Source organism: Chenopodium album, chromosome 25, assembly GCF_948465745.1.
Source record: "Chenopodium album chromosome 25, dcCheAlbu1.1, whole genome shotgun sequence".
Lineage (NCBI taxonomy): Eukaryota > Viridiplantae > Streptophyta > Magnoliopsida > Caryophyllales > Amaranthaceae > Chenopodium > Chenopodium album.
Genome location: NC_137858.1, coordinates 10,052,104 through 10,074,021, shown reverse-complemented (window position 1 = coordinate 10,074,021; position 21,918 = coordinate 10,052,104). Strand labels below are relative to the sequence as shown.

The window sequence follows — 21,918 nt, the reverse complement described above, 5'->3', positions numbered from 1 at the left end:
ATTTTTTTATTTTTTTTACTGTTTTACCACATGTGTGGTGTAGTGTTTTTTTTTCCCTTTTCTTCGAAGCTTGAGATTATTTTACGAACAATGATTATACACATACTTATTTAATGTTAGTTGACCAATTTATTGAATTCTTAAAAATATGTGCGGATATTTACACTCTAAATTTAATTTATTTACCTATTTTCCCTCATTTATGCTACCAAAAATTAAGTTGCAACATAAAACTAACGTGAAATTGGGAATTGCTCCTCTTCAGCAGCAAAAAAAAAAAAAAAAAAAAAAAAAAAAAAAAAAAAAAACTAACTAACTAACTTGAAATAGATTCTAAGACATGAGACATGTCTAGGGGGTCGTTTGGTTCATTAGGGAAGTGTAAATTCCCATGAAATTTCAATTTGTGGGAAATAAATTCCATCATCAATATAATGGGAATTCAACAAATTTGTTTGGTTAAGAATGGAGGAAGTAAATTCCCATGTGAATTTCAACTTACTAAGGGGAGGTAAGGTAAGTGAATTCCCATGTTTTGTGGGAAGTCAAAATTCCCATGAATTTTTCATTGCACTCATTTCACTTTTTTGTGTCATCCAAATAAGAGGGTGAAAATGAAATTTATTGAAATTTTGACTCCCCATAAAATATTTAGCCAGCCTAGCTCTAGTAAGTAAAACTATCCCAAAAAGAAAGTGCCAATAAATCAAATTGGTAAAAGAAAATGACCGATTTTGGGGAGTGTTTTGAACTTTTCACCCAAAAAAAAAAAAAAAAAAAAAAAAAAAAAGTCCATAATATGTTGTGAGAGGTTTATGAGAATAATGACGAGCCCAAAGGTGTTTATCTCCGAAGCGTTGAAACAGAAGAAGATGACTATCCTGGAATGCCGGAAGAGTGGGTTATGCGTAGTTTTTCGCACAAACAATTCCTCGTTTTGATTCATCTTCATGACCTCAATTCACCTTTTTCAGGTAACTCCATTATCATCTTTTGCTGATTACACCATGATTTTAATCTTTGATTTTCCTTAATCTGTCTCTGGGATGAAGGTTGCAGATTTTACGAATATAAACCCTAATTGTTGATACAACAGTGAAAAAACTGTAGAATTATGCTATCTAAAATTCTTTACTGCATAATTTTGGTTATTCTGACTCTGAAATAATACAAGTATGAAGTAATGATTTTGGTTATTGCATAGCATTATAGCAATTTGATGCCTGTTTCACTAAATTTGATTTAATTTCAAGTAATTGACACTGTTTGATTTTCGGGGACAAGTTTTAAGTAGAATTTTGAAGTTGCAACAGTAAATTACACTACCACATTTATGAGAAATTGGTTAATTTTTTTTTTTTTTTTTTAAATTTAATTTAATTTTTTTTTTTTTAATTTTTGCGGAATGGAAGAGTTTTAGATTAAAAGGGATTAGATGGGAGTAGGGAGCAATGGTTTGGAGTAAAGTGTAAAACTATTCAATATAAAGGCCTCGAAATTCGAAATATGGTTAATTTTATGAGACTTATGAACTTATGATAATTGTAATTTGTAATTGATCAAGAGTATGCTTGGGAACTTGTTTTTTTTTTTCCCAAATGGCGGAATTCATTTGTGAAATTGTAATTCACGTATTCAATAATGCTCGGATCATACACTCGAGAACATGATGCGTATCATACACCTAAAATAACATAGTTTTTACAATTCAAAATAAGGAAAAATAATAAAACATGGAAGTGTGTAAAAGAACATGACATGTGACTAAAGATTTAAAGAACATGAAAGTTGAATATGGATTTTGTTTTTATTTTTAATTTTTATTTGTACTTGTAATAATTTGTTCCTTTATTTTGAAATGTATGTTTATTTAAAGCATGATACACATCATGCTCACACGTGTAGTATTTGGAGGGCAATGACAAATAGAATTGTCAAATTGAACCATATTGTTTGTAGAAAAAATAGTTATGTAGTCAATTTAAACACAACTCCAGATAATTGTGATTTGCATATATTTTTTTAAGATCACTAGTTTAAGTTTGATGTTATCTCCGAAGCTATAGATATAACTTTCCTTTGGAGCATTAAATTACTTAAAGAAAAAGTTGCTGATAATATAAAATATTGGAACAACATTGGGGTTATACTTGACAATGAAGAGTCCATTAGTCCATGTGAGTATGTGATAAAGGTTAAGCAAGGTGATCAATAGGAACTTAATTTTTAATATTGGAGATAGATGGTAAGGGTGAAAAATAAATGGAGAATTTGAGAGTATGAACATGGTGGAGTGGATGGTAGTGAGTAGATGTGAGTTGGAGAAGAAGAGGAGATATGGCTCGGAGGAGGAAAAGATTAGTTTTGTGGCTAGGATTTTGCTCTAGTTACATTGAAGACTAAAAAAGACACAGAAGGTATTTACATTTTAATTTGTGGATAAAATCATTTTTTATACTATCAAGTGAAATGGATATTCCTTGAGTTAGTGAAAGTTAGTGAATGGATTGTACACTTGAAATTCAAAACGAATGGTCGAATGCCATGAAAAACACTTTTGAGAGTAGGATTATATGATTAGAAGAAAGCTGCAATGAAAAAGTGGGTAGTCATTACAATGAGTGATGTGCCGAAAAACATGACTCTGTTCCAAGTTTAAAATTGGGCTGCTTTTGTCTAGCTATTTGATTTGTCTGACTTGCAGGGGGTAGTGTCCTTTGTATCCTAAATTTGGTATTAATACAAAGTATATGTGAATGGATAATGAATGTTAAAACAGTGGGACTTTGGGAGAAAGTATTTACCGAAGAGGACGCTTTGAAGCATACATGAATATGAATACAGGCTTTAGGGAAGCAATGATTGAATTTGATAATACAAAAGCATTTTATTTTTCCACCGTGTCTCCTAACTAGAAGTAAATTGTTGACGTTGAGAAACTAGAACTTTAGTAATTGTACTATCTCATCAGTCATCATACACGAAGGATTAATTGAGTAGATAAACAAGAGTTTAGGCTCACCAAATAACTATGTACCATTACCTGGAGTACTGTGTAAATTTGAATAGACAAGTAGATGAAGTTACAAAGTTTTGGATGGAGTGATGATTCAAGGTAGACAATGGCAAAATTTATTGCAACATGTTATAACTTAATGGATACATGACTGAGAAAAACATATAATCTTTATTTGCTACTTTGCTTCTTCACCCTATACATGTTTATACTCTCCCATAGTCCCATCTATACATAAATACAGAATCTTGTAGGTAGCTTTTGTAAGTTCTCAAACTAGAGTTGAGCAGGATGAGGTTGTGGGATCGTACAATGCAGGAAGTAGATACTTCCTCTTGTTGATTCCGTTAGCATTGTAGCTAGCACCAGTTGTGGGATCCACCAAGAGGTCTCCGGCATAACCAGGATAGGCCCCCTTTCCGTAGACTCCTGGGCAGGCTGAAGCAGCTTCAAGTGGGGCCTCCTTTGGGCCTTGGAAGTACCCATTTCCGTATGGGTTGGTCACAGTCCCTGCCAGAAGGCTAGCTAAGTTAATGACCATGCCATCTAAGCCAACATCATTGTTGGGTGCTGTCAATGGTTGGCTTTGTGGGCCGTAGATAGGCTGGTGGAATGGCCATGCACATTGACCTGGGCACTGTGTCTCCGAGTTACCAACCCAGATGTAGGTGAACTTCTGTAGGCCTTGTTTGGAAATGGTGATGGACCCATGGGTACCACACCTGCTCATGCAGAAACCTTCTACTGCCACATCAGCTGCAGTCAAAACTACGTTGATGGAGTTAGGCTCTTGTGGGCCCTTTACAGCCAAGGCTGTAACCTGCTTGGTGGTGAGACTTTTGCCTAGGGAGTAAGTCTCATCGATGACTTGCTTGCCCATGGAGAGTGTGAGCAAAGTTTGCTGTTTGGGATTGGCTAGGTGGTAGTACTTGCCAATGGAGTTCCACCACATGCCAACAGATGGTTGGCTTTCAATCTGTGAAGGCGTCAGGGAGGTAACAAAATCAGAGATAATAGCCCTTTGGGTTGGCTTGAACTTGCCATACCAAACAAGGTTGATGGAGAATCGGCCATGTAGAAGGGGACCATTATGATATTGGAAAGCCATAGGCTGAGTGGAGGACTCCGTGAGCGTCCTTGTTGCTTGGGTTGAATTGATCATAAGAGAAAGGAGAGTAAGAGATACGAGCGAGTATATGTATATTGATGCCATTACTCTCTTTTTGCAAGGGTTAGAAACTCAATTTGATTATAACTAGTGAATTTGTATGTTAGGATGTTATGGAAGGGAAGATGGAAAACTGAGGATGAGATAGTAAGGACAGAATGTGGGTTTTTATACCCTGGTGAAGAAGGGCGCAGAAGGAAAGTTGTAGGAAGTCATGTGAAAAGCCAAAAAAAAGCTCTGTAGTGAGCGTTCAGTGTTAAATCTTTGACTGAGAAAAGTGTCAAGTCTGATGTTAGATTGTTGATTAAGTAGAGAACAAATTCCGTTGCTACTCATGGCTTTGCAAGTGGCTGGACAGTGAACAATAATTGAAGAGAAATCTAAGTAAGATATATATTGTTTGGACAAAAGGAAGACCAGCCTTGCAGCAGCTCAAGTCAACATTGAACTTCTAGAAAAGCTGAACCATGATTATGTGGAAAGTTCACGTTTGGCTTAAGTTTGCTTGCAAAGCGGATTTTTATATTCTACAATTTCAAGGTATTGTTTATCAAATACGATTATTATAACAAACAATTTTTTATTGACTTGTGCATAATTTCTGTTTTACCATTTTTATGTATTATGGTAAAGAGAAGTGTCATATCGGACTGGAACCTCACATAAGTAATCCAGCCTAAATAAGTTAGGACCTTTAGAAGTGAGAGGGGTAGACAGGAAGGGTTAGGAGAACCTCTACCTTTAAAGTGTCTCTAATGACATGTGAAAATTAACGTGATAGGGAGGGGAAAGGAAATGCTAAAGTATGCAATTTTCACCATTCATTTTAGGAGGGGTAAATGCACTTGTCCGGTTGAAATCAGTGTATAAGCTCCAAACTTTTGGTAGAAGCCACCTAGATCATTATAAATCCAATACTTAATCATATGAAAAGGACATATAGTAGTAGTACGACTGTACGAGTATGAAAGTAATGAAAAATATACACGAACCTTGCTTCTTCGGTTGTTGCTTCAGCAGATTTTTAGAACTATGTCAAACTTGCTTTGCTTAATTTTTCGTTATTAATGAAGTAGTGATGTACATGCCGTTCTTAACGAAGTTATTTGGCCATAGGAGTATAATCTTTGGGCAACAGTTACATGTAATCTAAATAGATGGTCTGTGACTTGTGTAGTTGTAAAGAAACTAAGTTCTTCAGCTATAGATGAGGCTTTCAACCATATATGAACAGAGGATTATGTTCTATGAAGCAGTTAACTATTGAGAATATTGGTATCTTAATAGAACAATGCAGGGAAAAGAGGATTTTCTTTGAATTGGAACACAATAAAGCTCGTTGATGTACATTCTCCTTGTTCTTTCCTGTCCCTCATTTCAGCTAATTTTTTTTAGATAAGATCAAAATACTAGTTATAATTTTAAAGACTCGCCTCAACATTTATCTGCTAATATCTTACCCAACCCAACTTAATTCCTTACGTTGGTAAAATGGTAATTCGTACTACAAATCTGTGTTTAGAATTGCTAATTTTGTGGGCAGTAAGCTATACCATTACCATATGAACAGCAATAACATACAGAAATACTCTGAAGGGATGTAAAGATTATTTTCTTTGAGTCCGAATCCTTATTTTAATAATCCAATACATATGGGTATGTTGGTCCTAAGGCCTAAGCATTCTATCTCATGCCAACGCAGCATAAGTTTGTTTACTGGTCATAGCTTCTCATCATTTGCAAAGGATTGACTATAGCAGAGTTTAGGCTCACTTAATTATGTTGTTCCTGGAGTACTTCTTAGATTCCAAAAAATGGATAGTTAATTTGCGTTACAGTACGGAGTGATGGATCCATTCCCAACTTAAAGCTGTAAACAGTCCTATGAGTAAAAATAACTTTCTAGAAAATGAATGTTTGATTGTAGAAATTAGTAACTTTTTATTGCAACATGTGTAATCAGTGATTAATACGTGACAATTGAGAAAATATAAACTACTAATTTCTACTTTCTTATTCACCCTGATTTATATTTTTATGCTCTCTTATCTAGTTATCTCTATACATAATATTGCAGGTGGCTTCTGAAACTTCTCAAACTAGAGTTGAGCAAGATGAGGTGGTGGGATACTGGGATCATACAATGCAGGGAGCAAATACTTCCTCTTGTTGATTCTGTTAGCATTGTAGCTAGGTTGTGGGTATACTGAGAGGTTTCCGGCATAGCCAGGATAGGCCCCCTTTACGTAGACTCCTGTAGAGACTGATGCAGCCTCAGCTGGGGTATCCTTCGTGCCTTAGAAGTACCCATTCCCATATGGGCTGGTCACAGTCCCCGCCAAAAGGCTTCCCAATATATTGATCATTCTAAACAAGCCAATATTGTCATTAGGTGTGGTCAATGGTTGGCTTTGTGGGCCGTAGACGGGTTGGTGGCATGGCCAGGCACATTGACTGATAATTTAGTGAAGGATACTGTTGAGTGTTAAATAAGTAGGGACAAAATTTGCTGCTATAGTTAGCTTTGGAAGTTGCTAAGCCAAAATAATTGTGAAGAATGTTGGTAAGACGGCTTGCTTTGGACAAATTGGAGGCCGGCCTTGTAGCAGCGCAGGGTCAACAAAGTACATCAAGAATACAATATTATAAGCGTACCGTGGCCGTGGGCAAGATAATAGCTGGACCTAAGTATGTGGAAACTTCATGCTTGACTCACTAGTGAGTGACTCTGTACTGTATAGTTTATTATTGTCTCTAGAATGTGCATGGTTTCTATGACTTTTGTGGTTAAAGCTAATTTGATTAGTGATTAGCTAATACTGTTAAGCATAGTTTTAAAATTAGATGGCACTTCCTCTGTTTTTGCTACATTAATTAGTTGTGAAAAAGGCTTATAGGTGAATTTGTTCTAGTCATAGTGGAAACCTTGATTGATTGTCGCATCGTGTCTATTAATAGATATCTCAATACGCGTTATACATTGATTGAGCTATATATATTTTTTTTGAAAGAGATACGAGTAATATTTAAACGACGGGATTGGAACTTTTTATGCTTTGCAACTTCAAAGCTTGTTGGGGGTAGATACTGATTAATTCCCGATCTTTGAGATCTGGATTAAATCAAGTGAACTAAGCTAGGAGCAATTGTTGAATATTTACTTACACTAAATTTTCTTCATTGAATTAATTAGGGCAAAAGCAGTCAAACTCATCGGCCATAATCATCCACTGGTGGGCTCTTCAACAGTCATATAGACCCTCCAAACTTGCCAATGATAAGTAGATCTACCCTTAAACATTGTATAATGATCAAATTTGTACCAAATTGCACGGTCTAGCTGACCTAATACATATCCCTAAAGACAGGGAAAATGACTTAAAATAGTATTATGATTTATGAACCTTATCTCCTTTTTGGCGCTTTCTTGATGAATCAATGTCAAACTTTCTTTGCTTGTCATTAATGAAGTAGCTAGTTTGTCCCTCTTAATGAATAAACATGACTATTCTGCCAAAGATTCAAAAGAAACAATTCATCTAAGGCAAGTGGATGAGTTCCCAATGATTAGTCTTAAGATTTTTGTATTGACTGGTTTATTAATTTCTGATCGAATAGTTTCATCTTGAGATCAGATTACAAAACACTGGTATTATTCAAACATGTTATAGCCTATGTTACTCGGACTCTTAATTTTACCTTAAGTATCCGTGTCGGACCCTCGAAACTCAGACTTGGGTATGACACTTGGACACTTTATTTTAGTTCTAATCACAGAATTTTTTCACAAAATAGCCGAGTTGGGAATTTTTTCACACTCAGCCATTTCGTAGGAATTTTATTAGGAATGTAAATCCCACTAAATATAAATTCTCACTGGAATTTAATTTCTACGTGAACCAAATATTTTGTAAGTTTTTATAAGGTAGTGGACACATCTTTTTGCGCAACTTATGAGTTTTAGACTCTTCCATGAATGTTTTGCTTCTTAAGTAGTGGTGTCACATGGTGACATTTAGATCAAGATTGGTTTAGTAATTTGGTTATTAGACCTTCTTTGGTTCTATCATAAATTTAATTACGTAAATACTATTAACTTTAACCATATATAATTTTGAGCTCCATCAATTCAAGTCGGACACATTGGTTAGAGTTAAAATTGTGTCACCTGTGCTCGGTTAGGTATTATCCTATTAGGTTGGTTAAGTTATAAATTTAATTAGGTAAAATTGGTAAAAACCACCTTTTATGTTCAACTTTTTTTGAAAAAACCACCTTTTATGTTTTTTTTTTTTAATTAAACCACCTTCTAAGTATCTAAATTTTTAATTGCACCACCCCTATTTCAAATTATGACGAAAAAATTAACTAAAACGTCAAAGGGGCCCACAACTTGTGACTTTCGCTCCTAAATCATGTATTTTTTTCACCTTCAAAAACATTTGACCCTCCCCTTTATATATATGCATGACTAAATTGAGTAAAGCTCTAAAAAACCAAACTTAATTTTGCTACAAAAATTAAATTGTAGTATTTGTTTATTCTCAAAACCTAAATTGAGGTAATTGAAGTGGATGGTTGAGATGGAAGGGAAAGATTTGCTATGGTTGATGATTTGGAAGTGGATGGTTGAGATACAATATGTTAGATTTGAAATAGGGGTGGTGCAATAAAAAATTTAGGTACTTAAAAGGTGGTTTAGTTAAAAAAAAAAACTTAAAAGGTGGTTTTTTCAAAAAAGTTGGACAAAAAAGGTGGTTTATACCAATTTTACAATTTAATTACGTAAATACTATTAACAACCTGGAAGGCTAAGTTTTGCAAGCTTTTTATTTTGTTTTCTAAGGGATGTGTTCAATACATCTGAATTTGACTTGTTTGAAGTAACTTTGAACATGTATTGCCTACCCTTTTTTAACTTGTCTAAACTTTGAAGTTATAGCAAATTTTTCTAAAAATAATAAGTGAAAATAAGTTGAATTTAACATACACTTGCGTATAATTGTATAAATTGAATGTATAAGATGGTCAAGTTTGGTTACTTGGGTCTCCCAAATGCTTTAAAATTTCCATCCTTGTAAATCTATGTAATATATCTTGCACAGAAACTTGGTTATTACTAAAAATTTACTCCCAATTTATTGTGACAATTTTCGAAACCCCCAACAAGCCTTGAAGTTATTTAAATATCTCAAAGATCAGGAACTAATCAGTATCTACCCCCCAACAAGCCTGACCCAAAATTTAAAAGTTCCTGATCTTTGAGATATTTGACCCATATTCGACCCGGGTGTTAGCTGACCCGAAATGACCCGACTCAGACCCAACCCAAATGACCCATTTGCCAGGTCTACTGTAATCCCATTAATCCCTCTAACTTTTTGGCCTTTTGCACCCAAATTTATTTGTTATTCTATAAAGTTTTATGTCAGCAAAAAGTGAGCAAACAATTCTTAGCAATTAAGCTGGCACAAACACACGAATTTCTTATTTTCTTAGCAAAACCCACTATACAATGAATAATTTAATTATACAGCATCTTAAACGAGTGGAGATCTCTAACAGTGCTAGTATCTTTACATCATGAAAAAAAAAAATTATCTTAGATGAAGTATTTTTCAGACTAAAGTTGAGCAAGAAGAAGTGGTAGGATCATATAAAGCTGGGAGCAAATACTGCCTCTTGTTGATTCCATTTGCATTGTAGCTGGCACCGCTGGTTGGGTTTACCAAGAGGTTCCCTGCATAACCAGGGTAAGCACCTTTTGCATAGATACCAGGGCAAGCTGAAGCAGCCTCAAGTGGGGCTTCCTTAGGGCCTTGGTAGTACCCATTTCCATAGGGGTTGGTCACAGTTCCGGCCAAAAGGGATGCCAAGCTGATCACCATTCCGTCGAGGCCCACATCGTTGTTAGGTGCAACCAAGGGTGGGCTTTGTGGGCCGTAGATGGGCTGGTGGAAGGGCCATGCACATTGACCTGGACACTGGGTCTCTGAATTGCCAGCCCAAATGTAGGTGAACTTTTGAGAGGTACTTTTGGAAATGTAGGATGATCCGTGAGTTCCACATCGACTCCTGCAGAACCCGTCAACTACCACGTCGGATGCAGTCAATATTACGTTGACTGCATTGACTTGTTGACCGGCTTTGGAGGCTAGCTCTACAAGGTGCTTGTTGGTGAGGGACTTGCCAAGGGGGTATGTCTCATCTATGACTTGCTTGCCTAAAGAAAGGGAAAGAGTGGTGGTGGATGCCTTGGGATTTGCAAGGTGGTGATACTTTCCAATGGAATTCCACCACGTAGAAACAGATGGTTGGGCTTCGTGTTGGGAGGATGAAAGGGAAGTAATAAAGTCAGAGACGATGGCACGTTGGGCAGGCTTGAAGTGGCCATACCAAATAAGGTTGATTGTAATCTTCCCATTAAGCAGGGGACCCTTGTGGTATTGGAAGGTCATAGGCTGAGACGATTCAGTGAGTGGCCTCGACGCTATGGAAAAGCCGAAGAGGGTGAGAAAAAGGGCAAGGCATAGAATATTAGGTGAGGATGCCATTGATGGATTGTTAATAGTCTTAATACTACAAAAAAAAGGAGTATAGAATTGAGGAAAGAATGACTTGATTATGTATTTCAGAAAAGAGGTACTTGATTAAGAAGTGTTATGAGATGAAAATGTTGAGTGATGAGAAAATAGAATGGGAGTGTAGGATATTTATAGTGTGCTGAAGTATGGTAAAGGAAATTACTAGGAAGAAGGATACACGAGTAAAGCGTTGAAATTAGGAATTGGAGAATTGTATAATGCTAATACTACCAACTAACACAGCGGCTAAGCTAAACAGTGAACTCAATAAAGTAATACCGTGTTATTATGTTTGGAGCTGTGGGACAATATATATAATGATGGGTTCTCTAGATTAAGTTTAAAGGTAGCTTCAATGCAGTTAGATAAAGGTCAACTTTAGGATGCTGCTGTGAACACGCTTGTTGCCAAGGTCAAGTTTAAGCTGTGATTCATTACGTGTAATTTGAAACTAAGTACACCGGATTTAACCCGGAACGAAATTTGTAATAAACCCAAAACCCGAATAGTAATTTCATTGTTAAATCATTTGAATGAACTTTTTTAGTACTAGTTTATCCCCTTTTTTACGTCATTGATGATATCTTAAGGGTACTTTATATTTGTGATATGCTAATTTGGCATATTTTTTGGTGTTTGATAGCTAGTTATAAATATCTTAAGTGTAATTTAACCAAGTAATATGTTACTATTTATAAATCATATTAAGGCAATTCATCCATAAACTTTTTTTTTTTAAATCAACATTTATTGTCACCTGATAGGCTATTCATCCTTAAACTCTTAAGTGGTAAAAAACTAAAATTCTATGTGAAGAAAAAGAGAAAATTTGGGTTAGCTACCATCTTTTTGGAAATTAACATATTGACATCGAGTATTCTTAAAAATTACTTCCTCCATTCTACTCTGTAGTAATATTGAAACAATTTCCAAAGGATCAATAGATGTTAGTCTTTATTTATTGCATAAAAATCTCTCAAAGAAATGTCCTCTGGTTTCTTGTGAATGTTTTAGACATTCATTTTTTTAAGCTAACAAATTAGGGTTCGTTTGGCATTGCTGTGGTTTTCTGTTTTTTGGTTTTTTGTTATATGAAAGTATATGATATATGCCACATAATGAATCAAAAATTAAATAAACTTATTAAAATCATAATATTTTTGAAAACTGGCAACAAAAAAGTGGAAACACCTTTTTCTTGTTTCCTGTTTTTGGTTTTTAGTTTTGAAACAAAACAGAAAACTGAAAACCAAAAATGATGCCAAACAAACCCTTAGTTATTAGTTTTTATTGTTTCTTTGTTACATACAAGTTAATCTATATGACGAGAGTATGTCCTATTTAATATTCATGATTTAAGCTTTTATTTTGTCTTATTGACACTTAAAGTTCTCTAGTTACATGCTGGATGCATACAAATTTAACATATTCCTCTGCTATGAATATAAACAGAGAGTCCAGTAAAACAATCAAGAACAAAAATAAACCAATAAATGAGAAAATAAAAATCTTTCGATTCACCAATCCATCTCTTTACCAGCAGTTGCTTTACGACTTTACAGTCTATTTTTGCAAATTTTTGTAGCAAACCACTATTATTGAGCTTTTAGTTTAAAAAGCAATGAGGGAAATTTTGGTTTAGTGAGTCTGAAACAATTATAGACTTTATAGTCTATTTTTGTTAATTGTATAAGGGTATGAATTAGAAGAATGAAACGACATCCGTCCAGACATCGTCACTAAAAAACAAAACAATTTTGTTCAGTGATAATGGCCTCCCTTCAAATGCATAGGATTAACAGAGTAGATAATGCTGGGATTAAACTGCGGGTCATAGCTATTTATTCATTTTCAAATTAGAGCTTGAATAAGGTCGTTTGTTCATCTTAGCTCACAAGTGAATCGTTTTAGGAATGCATGTATGTAGCTAGACAAAGTAACCTTTTATTGCAGTATGTGTAAACCAACAAATACATGACTATTGTTAAAAAATAAATATACTACATGCTAATATACTATGTAATTTCTATTTGTTTCTTCACGCTAGTAGTACTCCGCATACAATTTTACACTCCTATAGTTCTATCTATACATATTATTATAGAATTGCGGTTGGTTTCTGAACTTCTCAAACAAGAGTTGAGCAAGATGAGGTCTTGGGATCATACAATGCAGGAAGCAGATACTTCCTCTTGTTGATTCCGTTAGCGTTGTAGCTAGCACCGGTTGTGGCATCTACCAAAAGGTTGCCGGCATAACCGGGGTAGGCTCCCTTTCCGTAGATTCCTGGACAGGCTGATGCAGCCTCAAGAGGTGCATCCTTTGGGCCTTGGAAGTACCCGTTTCCATAGGGGTTGGTCACAGTCCCTGCCAAAAGGCTAGCCAAGTTAATGACCATGCCATCCAAGCCAACATCGTTGTTGGGTGCAATCAATGGTGGGCTTTGTGGGCCGTAGATGGGCTGGTGGAATGGCCAGGCACATTGACCAGGGCACTGTGTCTCCGAGTTACCCACCCAGATGTATGGGACCTTCTGAGTGGCTTCTTCGGAGACGCGGTGGGTCCCGCACCTGCTTGTGCAGAAACCTTCTACTACCACATCAGCCGCAGTCAACACTACGTTGATGACATTGGGTTGCTGTGGACCCTTTGCAGCCAAGGCTTCAACCTGCTTGGAGGTGAGGGTTTTACCAAGGGAATAAGTGTCGTCGATGACTTGCTTGCCCATAGAAAGGGAGAGTGAAGTTGGTTTCTTGGCATTAGCAAGGTGGTAGTATTTGCCAATGGAACTCCACCACATGGACACGGATGGTTGGCTCTCAGGCCGTGAAGGTAATAGGGAGGTAACAAAATCAGAGATGATAGCCCTTTGGGTAGGCTTGAAGTTACCATACCAAATGAGGTTGATGGAATACCGGCCACTAAGAAGGGGTCCGTTGTGGTATTGGAAAGTCATAGTCTGAGTCGAGGACTCTACGAGCATCCTCGATGCAACACTAACATTTACAAGAAAAAGGAGAGCGAGAGGCAAGAGGAAGTGTTTCGAGGCAAATGTTATCGCCATTATACTCGATAATTGGTATTTTTTTGTTTAGGAAGTTGTTAAGCTGAGGATGAGAAAAATAAGGGAAGTTTGTGGCATATATATACCAACAATAAGAAGGGAGCATAAGGAAAGTGGTAGGAAATAGTGGGAAAACCCCATGCAATGAACAATATGCTAATGTATGAATATTTTGACTAATAGAAAGTTGAAGTAAGATGTTTAAAAGAGTGAGTGTATATTGAGTAGGGAACAGAATTTTGTGATAAAGGTAGCTTTTAGCAAGTTGTTGGACCTAAAAATATTGAGGAAGAATCTAAGATGTAGGCTTGTTATGGGATTATATGGATGCCAGCCTTGCAGCAGCTAAGGGTCAACTTAATAGTTCAAGAATATTACAAGGAGTACGCATGCATGGTCATGATAATAGCTGGACCTTGAAAATGTGGATACTTCGTGTTGTTGTCTATAGAATATACGAGTAGTTTACTCATTTGATTATTCAGCTAATAGTGTATTAGAGTAGCACCTAAGCAGGTGATGTAGATATTAATGCATTTGTCCCGATTAGAGGTGGGAAATAGATCATTTGAATCATAGTTAGATGATGATTCATTGTTCTGAATTTTAAGTCTTTTTAGAGCTATTGTAAATTACATGGTGATGTATTAATCAATATTAGTTGCGAACTATATTCTTTTGTATGAGGCTGGATTAATATAATTTGGTTAATCAGGTAATTCTATGTTTTTTTTTTTTTTTTTTTTTTTTTTTTTTTTTTTTTTTTTTTTTTTGTTTAGAGAGCCACAAGGATAAGGGTGAGAATCGATCCTAGGATCTCCTGGAACCGGGAGAGAGCCTTAACCACTTGGTTCACTCTCATCAGGTGATTCTATGTAGGATTTGAATTCGGGTCTAATATTAAAATATCTTTTGTAACATGTCTATTTTCTTCGCTTCTATTTGAATCAGTTCCCTGATCAGAGATTATTTGGGATAAATCCAATGAACTAAGCAAGCAGCAGACTTGACTTGGTTGATGACATTAATTAGAGGCAAATTAGTCAATCCAATCGGCTATATCTCTTATCCACTCGTGGGCTCTTCACGAGCAATACAAATTTATAGATCCCAAACATGCCAGCGTTATACTTTGTACTTGTACTATTCTAAGACCTACCCTAAACAAAGACACAAAGTACAACCCTAATTGCACGGTCTAACTAACTTAAAGCATATCCCTAAAGATTGGGAAAAAATTAAAGTACTCGTATTATTATGAACTTATCTTCTTTGGCTGTTTCTTTGGATATTCTAGAATTAGAAGAATCAATGTCAAACTTGCGTTGCTCATAATTATTGAAGTTGTATGTCCTTTTACTTGTTAATTCAGAGGATCCATAATTAATATGTACCAAATACATTATTATTTGTACCATTTAATTTTGTGTATTGTTTGCTATTGCTACCCTACCTTATACCGAACTTTGATATTTTTGCTAATCGTACGATAGGTTTTCAAGACTATTTATGCACACAATTAAATGTGGCCAAAGGTGGGAATTCTGCGTAGTAGTTCATAGATAATGAGATATGTAAGTGGCTGTATGTGTTCACAATGATCACTCGTTTGGTGATTATAATGATAAATGGACCATTGGACATGATTAATTTTAAGGCGGTATCGTTTTCATGCTTAATTATTTTCGAAGGAATTTTAATATTTACGTAATCATATTATTCTCTTTTACAACACATTTTCCGTAAGAAGTTTTCGATTATGATATATCCAATCCTAAAAACTAAAAATGATTACTTGGTATGGAGTATTAAATCTATTAATTTAGGATGGAATTTATGACCAAATTATGATGTAATTAATGTTGATTTATACTAATATTTCCACCTCTTTATACTAACTTATGTGCAGAGTGCACGCTACCTGTATAATTTTAATGAACTAGGGTGGAATTGCACTTATTCTTTGTCTGAATTTACTCCCTAGAATTGTTTGAGCAACTATCTAGAATGTTGATATTGGAGATGTGTTGACCAAATAATGAAATAAGTGAGTTACATAATTTTAGCGGCAGTAGTATTTTTTTTTATGGATATGGGTAGCTAAGATAATCTTTGAATCCTTGACACATGTTTACTCTCTCTTTTTAAAGTTTGGTGAGATGGAGATACTTGATACTCCCTTTGTTACTAAATGTTCTTTCTATTTTGACCATGCATATTTGTCAATACATTACTTTGACTACAAATATTATTAGTTGCACTGTTGCACTTGCCCAATACTATATAATAATAATAATAATAATAATATAAAATAAAAAAATAAAAAAAAACATAACAGTTGTCGATGACTACATGAAATAATCATTTTGATTCATGTACCCGATCCCACATATAGGATTAAGGTGTTGATTGATTAAATTGAATATTAATCCACTGATTGATACAAACCAAACAAGACCAAACAAGATTTTGTTATGTTGTAAATATTGACAGTATATTAAAATAATGGAAAATGCTATATATAGCCCTTAGGGCTACATATAAGTATAAAATTTACACTTGAAAATCGTAAAAATTTAAAAAAATCATAAAAATATAAACACTAATTACACTGATTTACACGTGTTTTTGTCATAAATTCCTAAATTTATACAATTTCCAAAAGTATATTCAATGCTTATATATAGGCCTTAGGACTACATATAGCATTACCCTAAATAGAACGGGGAAAGTAGGGTCATTTGTTGTACATTACTCCATTTTTAATTTTTTTTTTTTTTTTTTTTTTTTTTTGCATTTAGAAATGTATTAGCCTAGTGCTAGCGGTGAGACGAGACAAGGGAATCATAACTCAATAACTTTTTTTTTGGCGAAACAGAATATGATCATCATATCTTATTCCATAGGTGATAAGAATTGAACCTTTAAAATTAGTATAAGGATGACTACCATAGAATCTTTACATAATTTGCAATTTCACAAAAAAAAAATACACTTTACAAAATTAATCGGGCATATTCAAAACTCGTGCATTATATAAATTTATACGAAGTAATTCTCAACAAAACTAACTTTTACAAATTGAATAAAAAATATACACCATTACCGAACTAAAGATATTCTATTAAGTCTAGTATCTTTACACTATGAAAAACTTGTCATAATTTTCTTTCATCTAATACTTTACATTAACTTCTCACACCAAAGTAGAGCAAGATGAAGTTGAAGGATCATATAAAGCAGGAAGCAAAAACTGCCTCTTGTTGACTCCATTAGCATTATAGCTAGCACCAGTAGTCGGGTTCACCAAAAGGGACCCGGCATAACCCGGGTACGCCCCTTTACCATATACACCGGGGCAAGCCGAAGCAGCCTCAAGTGGGGCTTCCTTTGGGCCTTGGAAGTACCCGTTTCCATACGGGTTCGTCACGGTCCCGGCCAATAATGAGGCTAAGTTGATCACCATACCGTCGAGCCCGACATCGTTGTTGGGTGCAACCAGTGGCGGGCTTTGCGGGCCGTAGATGGGCTGGTGGAAGGGCCAAGCGCATTGGCCCGGGCATTGGGTTTCCGAGTTGCCAACCCAAATGTAGGTGGACTTTTGGGAGGTATTTTTGGAAATGTGGGATGATCCGTGGGTTCCACATCGGCTCCTACAGAACCCTTCTACTGCCACGTCGGATGCGGTTAATATTATGTTGACTGCGTTGACTTGTTGACCAGCTTTGGTGGCAAGCTCTACAAGGTGCTTGTTAGTTAGGGACTTGCCTAGGGGGTATGCCTCATCTATGACTTGCTTGCCTAGGGAAAGGGAGAGAGTGGAAGTAGGTTTCTTGGGATCGGCGAGGCGATGATACTTGCCAATGGAATTCCACCACGTGGCAACTGAGGGTTGGGCTTCATGTTGGGAGGATGATAGGGAGGCGATAAAGTCAGAGATTATAGCACGTTGAGCGGGTTTAAATTGACCATACCATATAAGGTTGATCGTAATTTTACCATTAAGGAGGGGACCCTTATGGTATTGGAAGGTCATCGGCTCAGTCGAGTCACTGAGCCGCCTTGCCGCCAAGGAAAAGCCAAGGAGGGAAAGAAAAAGAGCAAGGTACAAAGTTTTGAAGTGTAAGGATGCCATGGATATAATACTACAAAATGTCACTTTTTGAATAAAATGTTTTTGGTAAGATAGTAAGGTAGAATGAGAGAGTTGAGGGATGAAGAATATGGTAAAGGAGGATGGTATATATATAGGTGTGTTAAGAATAGGAATATTAGGAAAGGAAGTTGCTAGGAAGAAAGAAGTGAAGAAATAACGTAATACTACTAATAGTGTAGTAGTAGTAGTACCAACTAGTGGGCATAACTACTGTAATAAAGTAATACCGTGTTTTTTTTAATGGTTTTGAAGTAGTGAAAGTGACATGGACCAAATTAAAAAGAAAAAAAGGGATGAGATCAGTTGAAGAAAAAAGGCCAGCTGGAGCAGCTCTAATGCAGCTGGTAAAAGGTTTTTTTAAGGATGGTTTCATGCTGCCAATATGCTTAGCTGGTTAGCTAGTAGGTGGTGAGGTAAACGTTTCATACAAGTTAATGGGTTAGCAGCAGTCTGGATCCTGCTATTCCAGTATGCCATTATAAATGGCTTACTTTAATACGAGTATATCTACATGACAGCTTTGATGGTTACTTTTCGTCTACAAATTAAGTGTTTGTTTTGTTCATACTTCCCCCTATTTCGATTCATGATAATCACAATACTTTGACTGTCACATACGAGTATATGATACTATAATACACAACTTTAATCATTAATATTTGACACAATTAAACTTACAGAGTAGTATGTATCTCAAAGTACTAATTTTGACCTTAAATATTAGTAAAATATATAAAGAAGTTGGTATTCTAAAACTTTATATTGACGCTCATACAAAGTACTTATTTACCAACGTCCACTTCTTCCTAAGAACTTTACAAGGATTTCTTAACAAAATTCCACTATTAATACATAATTCAACTCTTTCTGATGAGGATTTTCTAATGTTTTAATTTTTCTTCCAATTATGACTATGATAAATTGCTTATTATATGAACCTAAGCCTTAATTACAAGTCTTCATCCTTCAAAAAAAAAAAAAAAAAAATTACAAGTCTTCAAAAAAGAAAAAAAAATTAATTTTTTTTTTATAAAAAAATGGTAGGATAAGCTAAGTAAGCAGGCGTTGACCATAGGGATGAGAATGAGCCTTCCCGTGGTTGATCCTTCCCAGGTTATTGAGTTCATGAATAGAGAGGTCCACGTGGGGAAACTAGGTCAAACTGTATGTGCCACCGGGATAAATGGTTGTCCCTTCTTAACTTATCCAAATTCATAATTTTAAGGTGACACTAAGCAATTACAACGGCAGCTAGACCACCAACTCATATTCATTCTTCCACGTACATCCTTTTTTTTTGTTGTTGCCAGTGTAAATTCTTCACTACACTTGAAGGTGTATTTGAATGGCACGTGTACACCTCACTAATTACCTAAATATGGCACATATGACACGTGCGTCATCTTTCATGTATGCACAAATGCACAATGTAGTGCACTATGATCGGATCTTGAACAAAAACGTACAGGGCTAAAATTTGTTCAACCTCTGGTTAAAAATATAAAACTAATTATTTAATTTGTGTTATGGAGTACAGGGCTACGAAAATAATTTTGGCACCTTAAAAAGCGATTTAGGCACGCACATTGTGAGAGCATAATTTGTATGCTCCTCTCATATAAAGGTGTGCCAATATAAATAATAAAGTTGTCAAAATCAGTTTTCTAAGTTATCTTATGTCAACTTAAAATAAGAATGTTTATTTACAAAAGAAAATTCATTATATGTCCCAAAGTTTTACACATAGTTCTACTTTGACGACAAGTAATACTTAGGTCTGTTCCGATTGAACTGAGCTGATTTGGACTGAACTGAATAGAGTTGAAATGATTTGTTTATGAGAAAAGGAAATTAGAAACTGGATTGAAATAAAGCTGAACAGAACAGGCCCTTAAACTTTGTTTTTTTTTTGTTTTTTTTTTTTGTTTTTTTTGATAGGGAACAGGCCCTTAAACATTATTAATTATTGGTGTTAGCTTTGTAAAGAGCTCAATACGTATAAAATTTAGTGTCTACGTATAAATTAATATATTATTATTAAGGTTTGCTTTAAATTCACCATCGTGTTGTGATTTTATCTTTGACTCATTCAGAAGATGGTGCCAATTTGCAACGGGCGACATATTAATACTCTCTTGATTACGTAGTAGCTTTTTCATTGTTTTCTTTGTATATTTTTTTACTATGAATTCTTAAATTATGTATCACTATAGAAAGAAAGCAGTTAACCAATTATCCAAAGAGGCAAGGAAGTCATTGGGCATTACTTAAGACTCATGATAGGGTCGAAATAAAATAAAATTATACAAACATATCAAAATAGTATTTTTAAAATACACATTAAGAAATCAAACTAGCTTTCATATAGCTAAATGCGATAATATATATTGAGGGAATTTTATAAGATAAAAGTTTTGAGTACATGATCTCATCATGGAATGAGTAATTGATTGGGCATAAATTGTACTAGTACTCTTTATGGAAATTGAGACTGAAGTTTGGATTTTAATTTATTAATTTTATTTATATTCACACTTCTCATTAAAAAAAAAAAAACCAAATTACACACGTACATACTTAATACATCTTATTATACAATTTTTTTAGTAGATAACAAATTTAGCTCGGAAGTCATATCAGTACTACTTTGTATTATATACTCTGTACAACTTTCAAAATTCTCAATTTGTCACACTAAAGTTGAGCAAGATGAGGTACTAGGATCATATAGAGCAGGCACCAAATATTTCCTTTTGTTAATACCATTCGCATTATAACTTGCACCAGTAGATGAGTCCATGAGTAAATTACCAGCATACCCCGGGTAAGCACCTTTCCCATATATCCCTGGACAAGCTGTTGCAGCCTCAAGTGGAGCCTCTTTTGGGCCTTGGTAGTACCCATTTCCATACGGGTTCGTCACGGTCCCAGCCAATAGGCTAGCCAAATTTATAACCATACCATCAAGGCCCACATCGTTGTTGGGTGCAACCAATGGTGGGCTTTGTGGGCCGTAAATGGGCTGGTGGAAGGGCCAGGCACATTGACCCGGACATTGGGTCTCGGAGTTACCTACCCAAATATAGGTGAACTTTTGAGTGGTACTTTTTGACACTTGGGATGAACCGTGGGTCCCACACCGGCTCCTACAAAAACCGTCAACTACCACGTCGGATGAAGTCAACACAATGTTGACTGCGTTGACTTGTTGACCACCTTTGGATGCCAGCTGGACAAGGTGCTTGTTGGTGAGTGACTTCCCAAGAGGATACTTCTCATCAATGAGTTGCTTGCCTAACGAGAGCGTGATGAGTGAAGTGGCAGTGGTAGTGGTGAGTTTCTTGGGATTAGCGAGGCGGTGATACTTGCCAATGGAGTTCCACCACGTGGCAACGGAGGGTTTGGCTTGATTATTGGTAGATGATAAGGAGGTAATAAAGTCAGAGATAATAGCACGTTGAGCCGGTTTAAAATGACCGTACCAAATAAGGTTGATTGTAATCTTCCCATTAAGAAGAGGACCCTTATGGTATTGGAAGGTCATCGGCTGAGGCGACTCAAGTAGTTGCCTCGCCGCTAGGGAAAAGCTAAAGAGAGAAAGAAAAAGAGCAAGGTATAGGACCTTGGTAGGGGATGCCATGGTTTAGTAACGTAGGTTGTTTAGTAAGAAAGAGAATAAAATGTTTTGGATGAAGATAACAATAAAAAGAAGAGGGTATATATATAGGAGAGTGAAGTACGTACTAAAGCCTATAGGATAGGAAAGTGTTAGGAAGAAGTGGACAAATGATGAATAACTAAGCGTTGAAATAAGATATAAGTGTCATATAACGTAAAAACAAAGACTAACTAATGGCAAAGCTTATTATATAAAGTAGCCATATAAAATCAAATGTAATTATTATGATGATTTTGGATGGGAGTTAGGAG

The 21,918-nt window shown here is 35.6% G+C and overlaps 5 protein-coding genes across 5 annotated transcripts; all 5 read right to left on the bottom strand.

Moving 5' to 3' along the window:
• Positions 1 to 2,856: 2,856 nt before the first annotated feature.
• Positions 2,857 to 4,444, bottom strand: LOC145614588 (protein EXORDIUM-like). Its single transcript, XM_081669645.1, has one exon. The coding sequence runs from the start codon at positions 4,227 to 4,229 to the stop codon at positions 3,288 to 3,290; it is 942 nt and encodes a 313-aa protein (XP_081525771.1). The 5' UTR covers positions 4,230 to 4,444; the 3' UTR covers positions 2,857 to 3,287.
• Positions 4,445 to 9,650: 5,206 nt separating this feature from the next.
• LOC145614274 (protein PHOSPHATE-INDUCED 1-like) lies at positions 9,651 to 10,852 on the bottom strand. The gene has a single exon (XM_081669300.1). The coding sequence runs from the start codon at positions 10,736 to 10,738 to the stop codon at positions 9,803 to 9,805; it is 936 nt and encodes a 311-aa protein (XP_081525426.1). The 5' UTR covers positions 10,739 to 10,852; the 3' UTR covers positions 9,651 to 9,802.
• A 1,840-nt stretch (positions 10,853 to 12,692) lies between these two features.
• On the bottom strand, positions 12,693 to 13,893 carry LOC145613391 (protein PHOSPHATE-INDUCED 1-like). Its single transcript, XM_081668489.1, has one exon. The coding sequence runs from the start codon at positions 13,830 to 13,832 to the stop codon at positions 12,897 to 12,899; it is 936 nt and encodes a 311-aa protein (XP_081524615.1). The 5' UTR covers positions 13,833 to 13,893; the 3' UTR covers positions 12,693 to 12,896.
• Positions 13,894 to 16,836: 2,943 nt separating this feature from the next.
• On the bottom strand, positions 16,837 to 18,098 carry LOC145613475 (protein EXORDIUM-like). Its single transcript, XM_081668589.1, has one exon. It carries the CDS (start codon positions 17,965 to 17,967, stop codon positions 17,029 to 17,031), a length of 939 nt encoding a protein of 312 aa, XP_081524715.1. The 5' UTR covers positions 17,968 to 18,098; the 3' UTR covers positions 16,837 to 17,028.
• A 2,387-nt stretch (positions 18,099 to 20,485) lies between these two features.
• On the bottom strand, positions 20,486 to 21,696 carry LOC145613367 (protein PHOSPHATE-INDUCED 1-like). Its single transcript, XM_081668464.1, has one exon. It carries the CDS (start codon positions 21,626 to 21,628, stop codon positions 20,678 to 20,680), a length of 951 nt encoding a protein of 316 aa, XP_081524590.1. The 5' UTR covers positions 21,629 to 21,696; the 3' UTR covers positions 20,486 to 20,677.
• Between the last annotated feature and the right edge of the window lie 222 nt (positions 21,697 to 21,918).

Coding starts and splice junctions, on each gene's coding strand:
- LOC145614588 (XM_081669645.1), bottom strand. CDS start 4,229: ATGGCATCAATATACATATACTCGCTCGTATCTCTTACTCTCCTTTCT.
- LOC145614274 (XM_081669300.1), bottom strand. CDS start 10,738: ATGGCATCCTCACCTAATATTCTATGCCTTGCCCTTTTTCTCACCCTC.
- LOC145613391 (XM_081668489.1), bottom strand. CDS start 13,832: ATGGCGATAACATTTGCCTCGAAACACTTCCTCTTGCCTCTCGCTCTC.
- LOC145613475 (XM_081668589.1), bottom strand. CDS start 17,967: ATGGCATCCTTACACTTCAAAACTTTGTACCTTGCTCTTTTTCTTTCC.
- LOC145613367 (XM_081668464.1), bottom strand. CDS start 21,628: ATGGCATCCCCTACCAAGGTCCTATACCTTGCTCTTTTTCTTTCTCTC.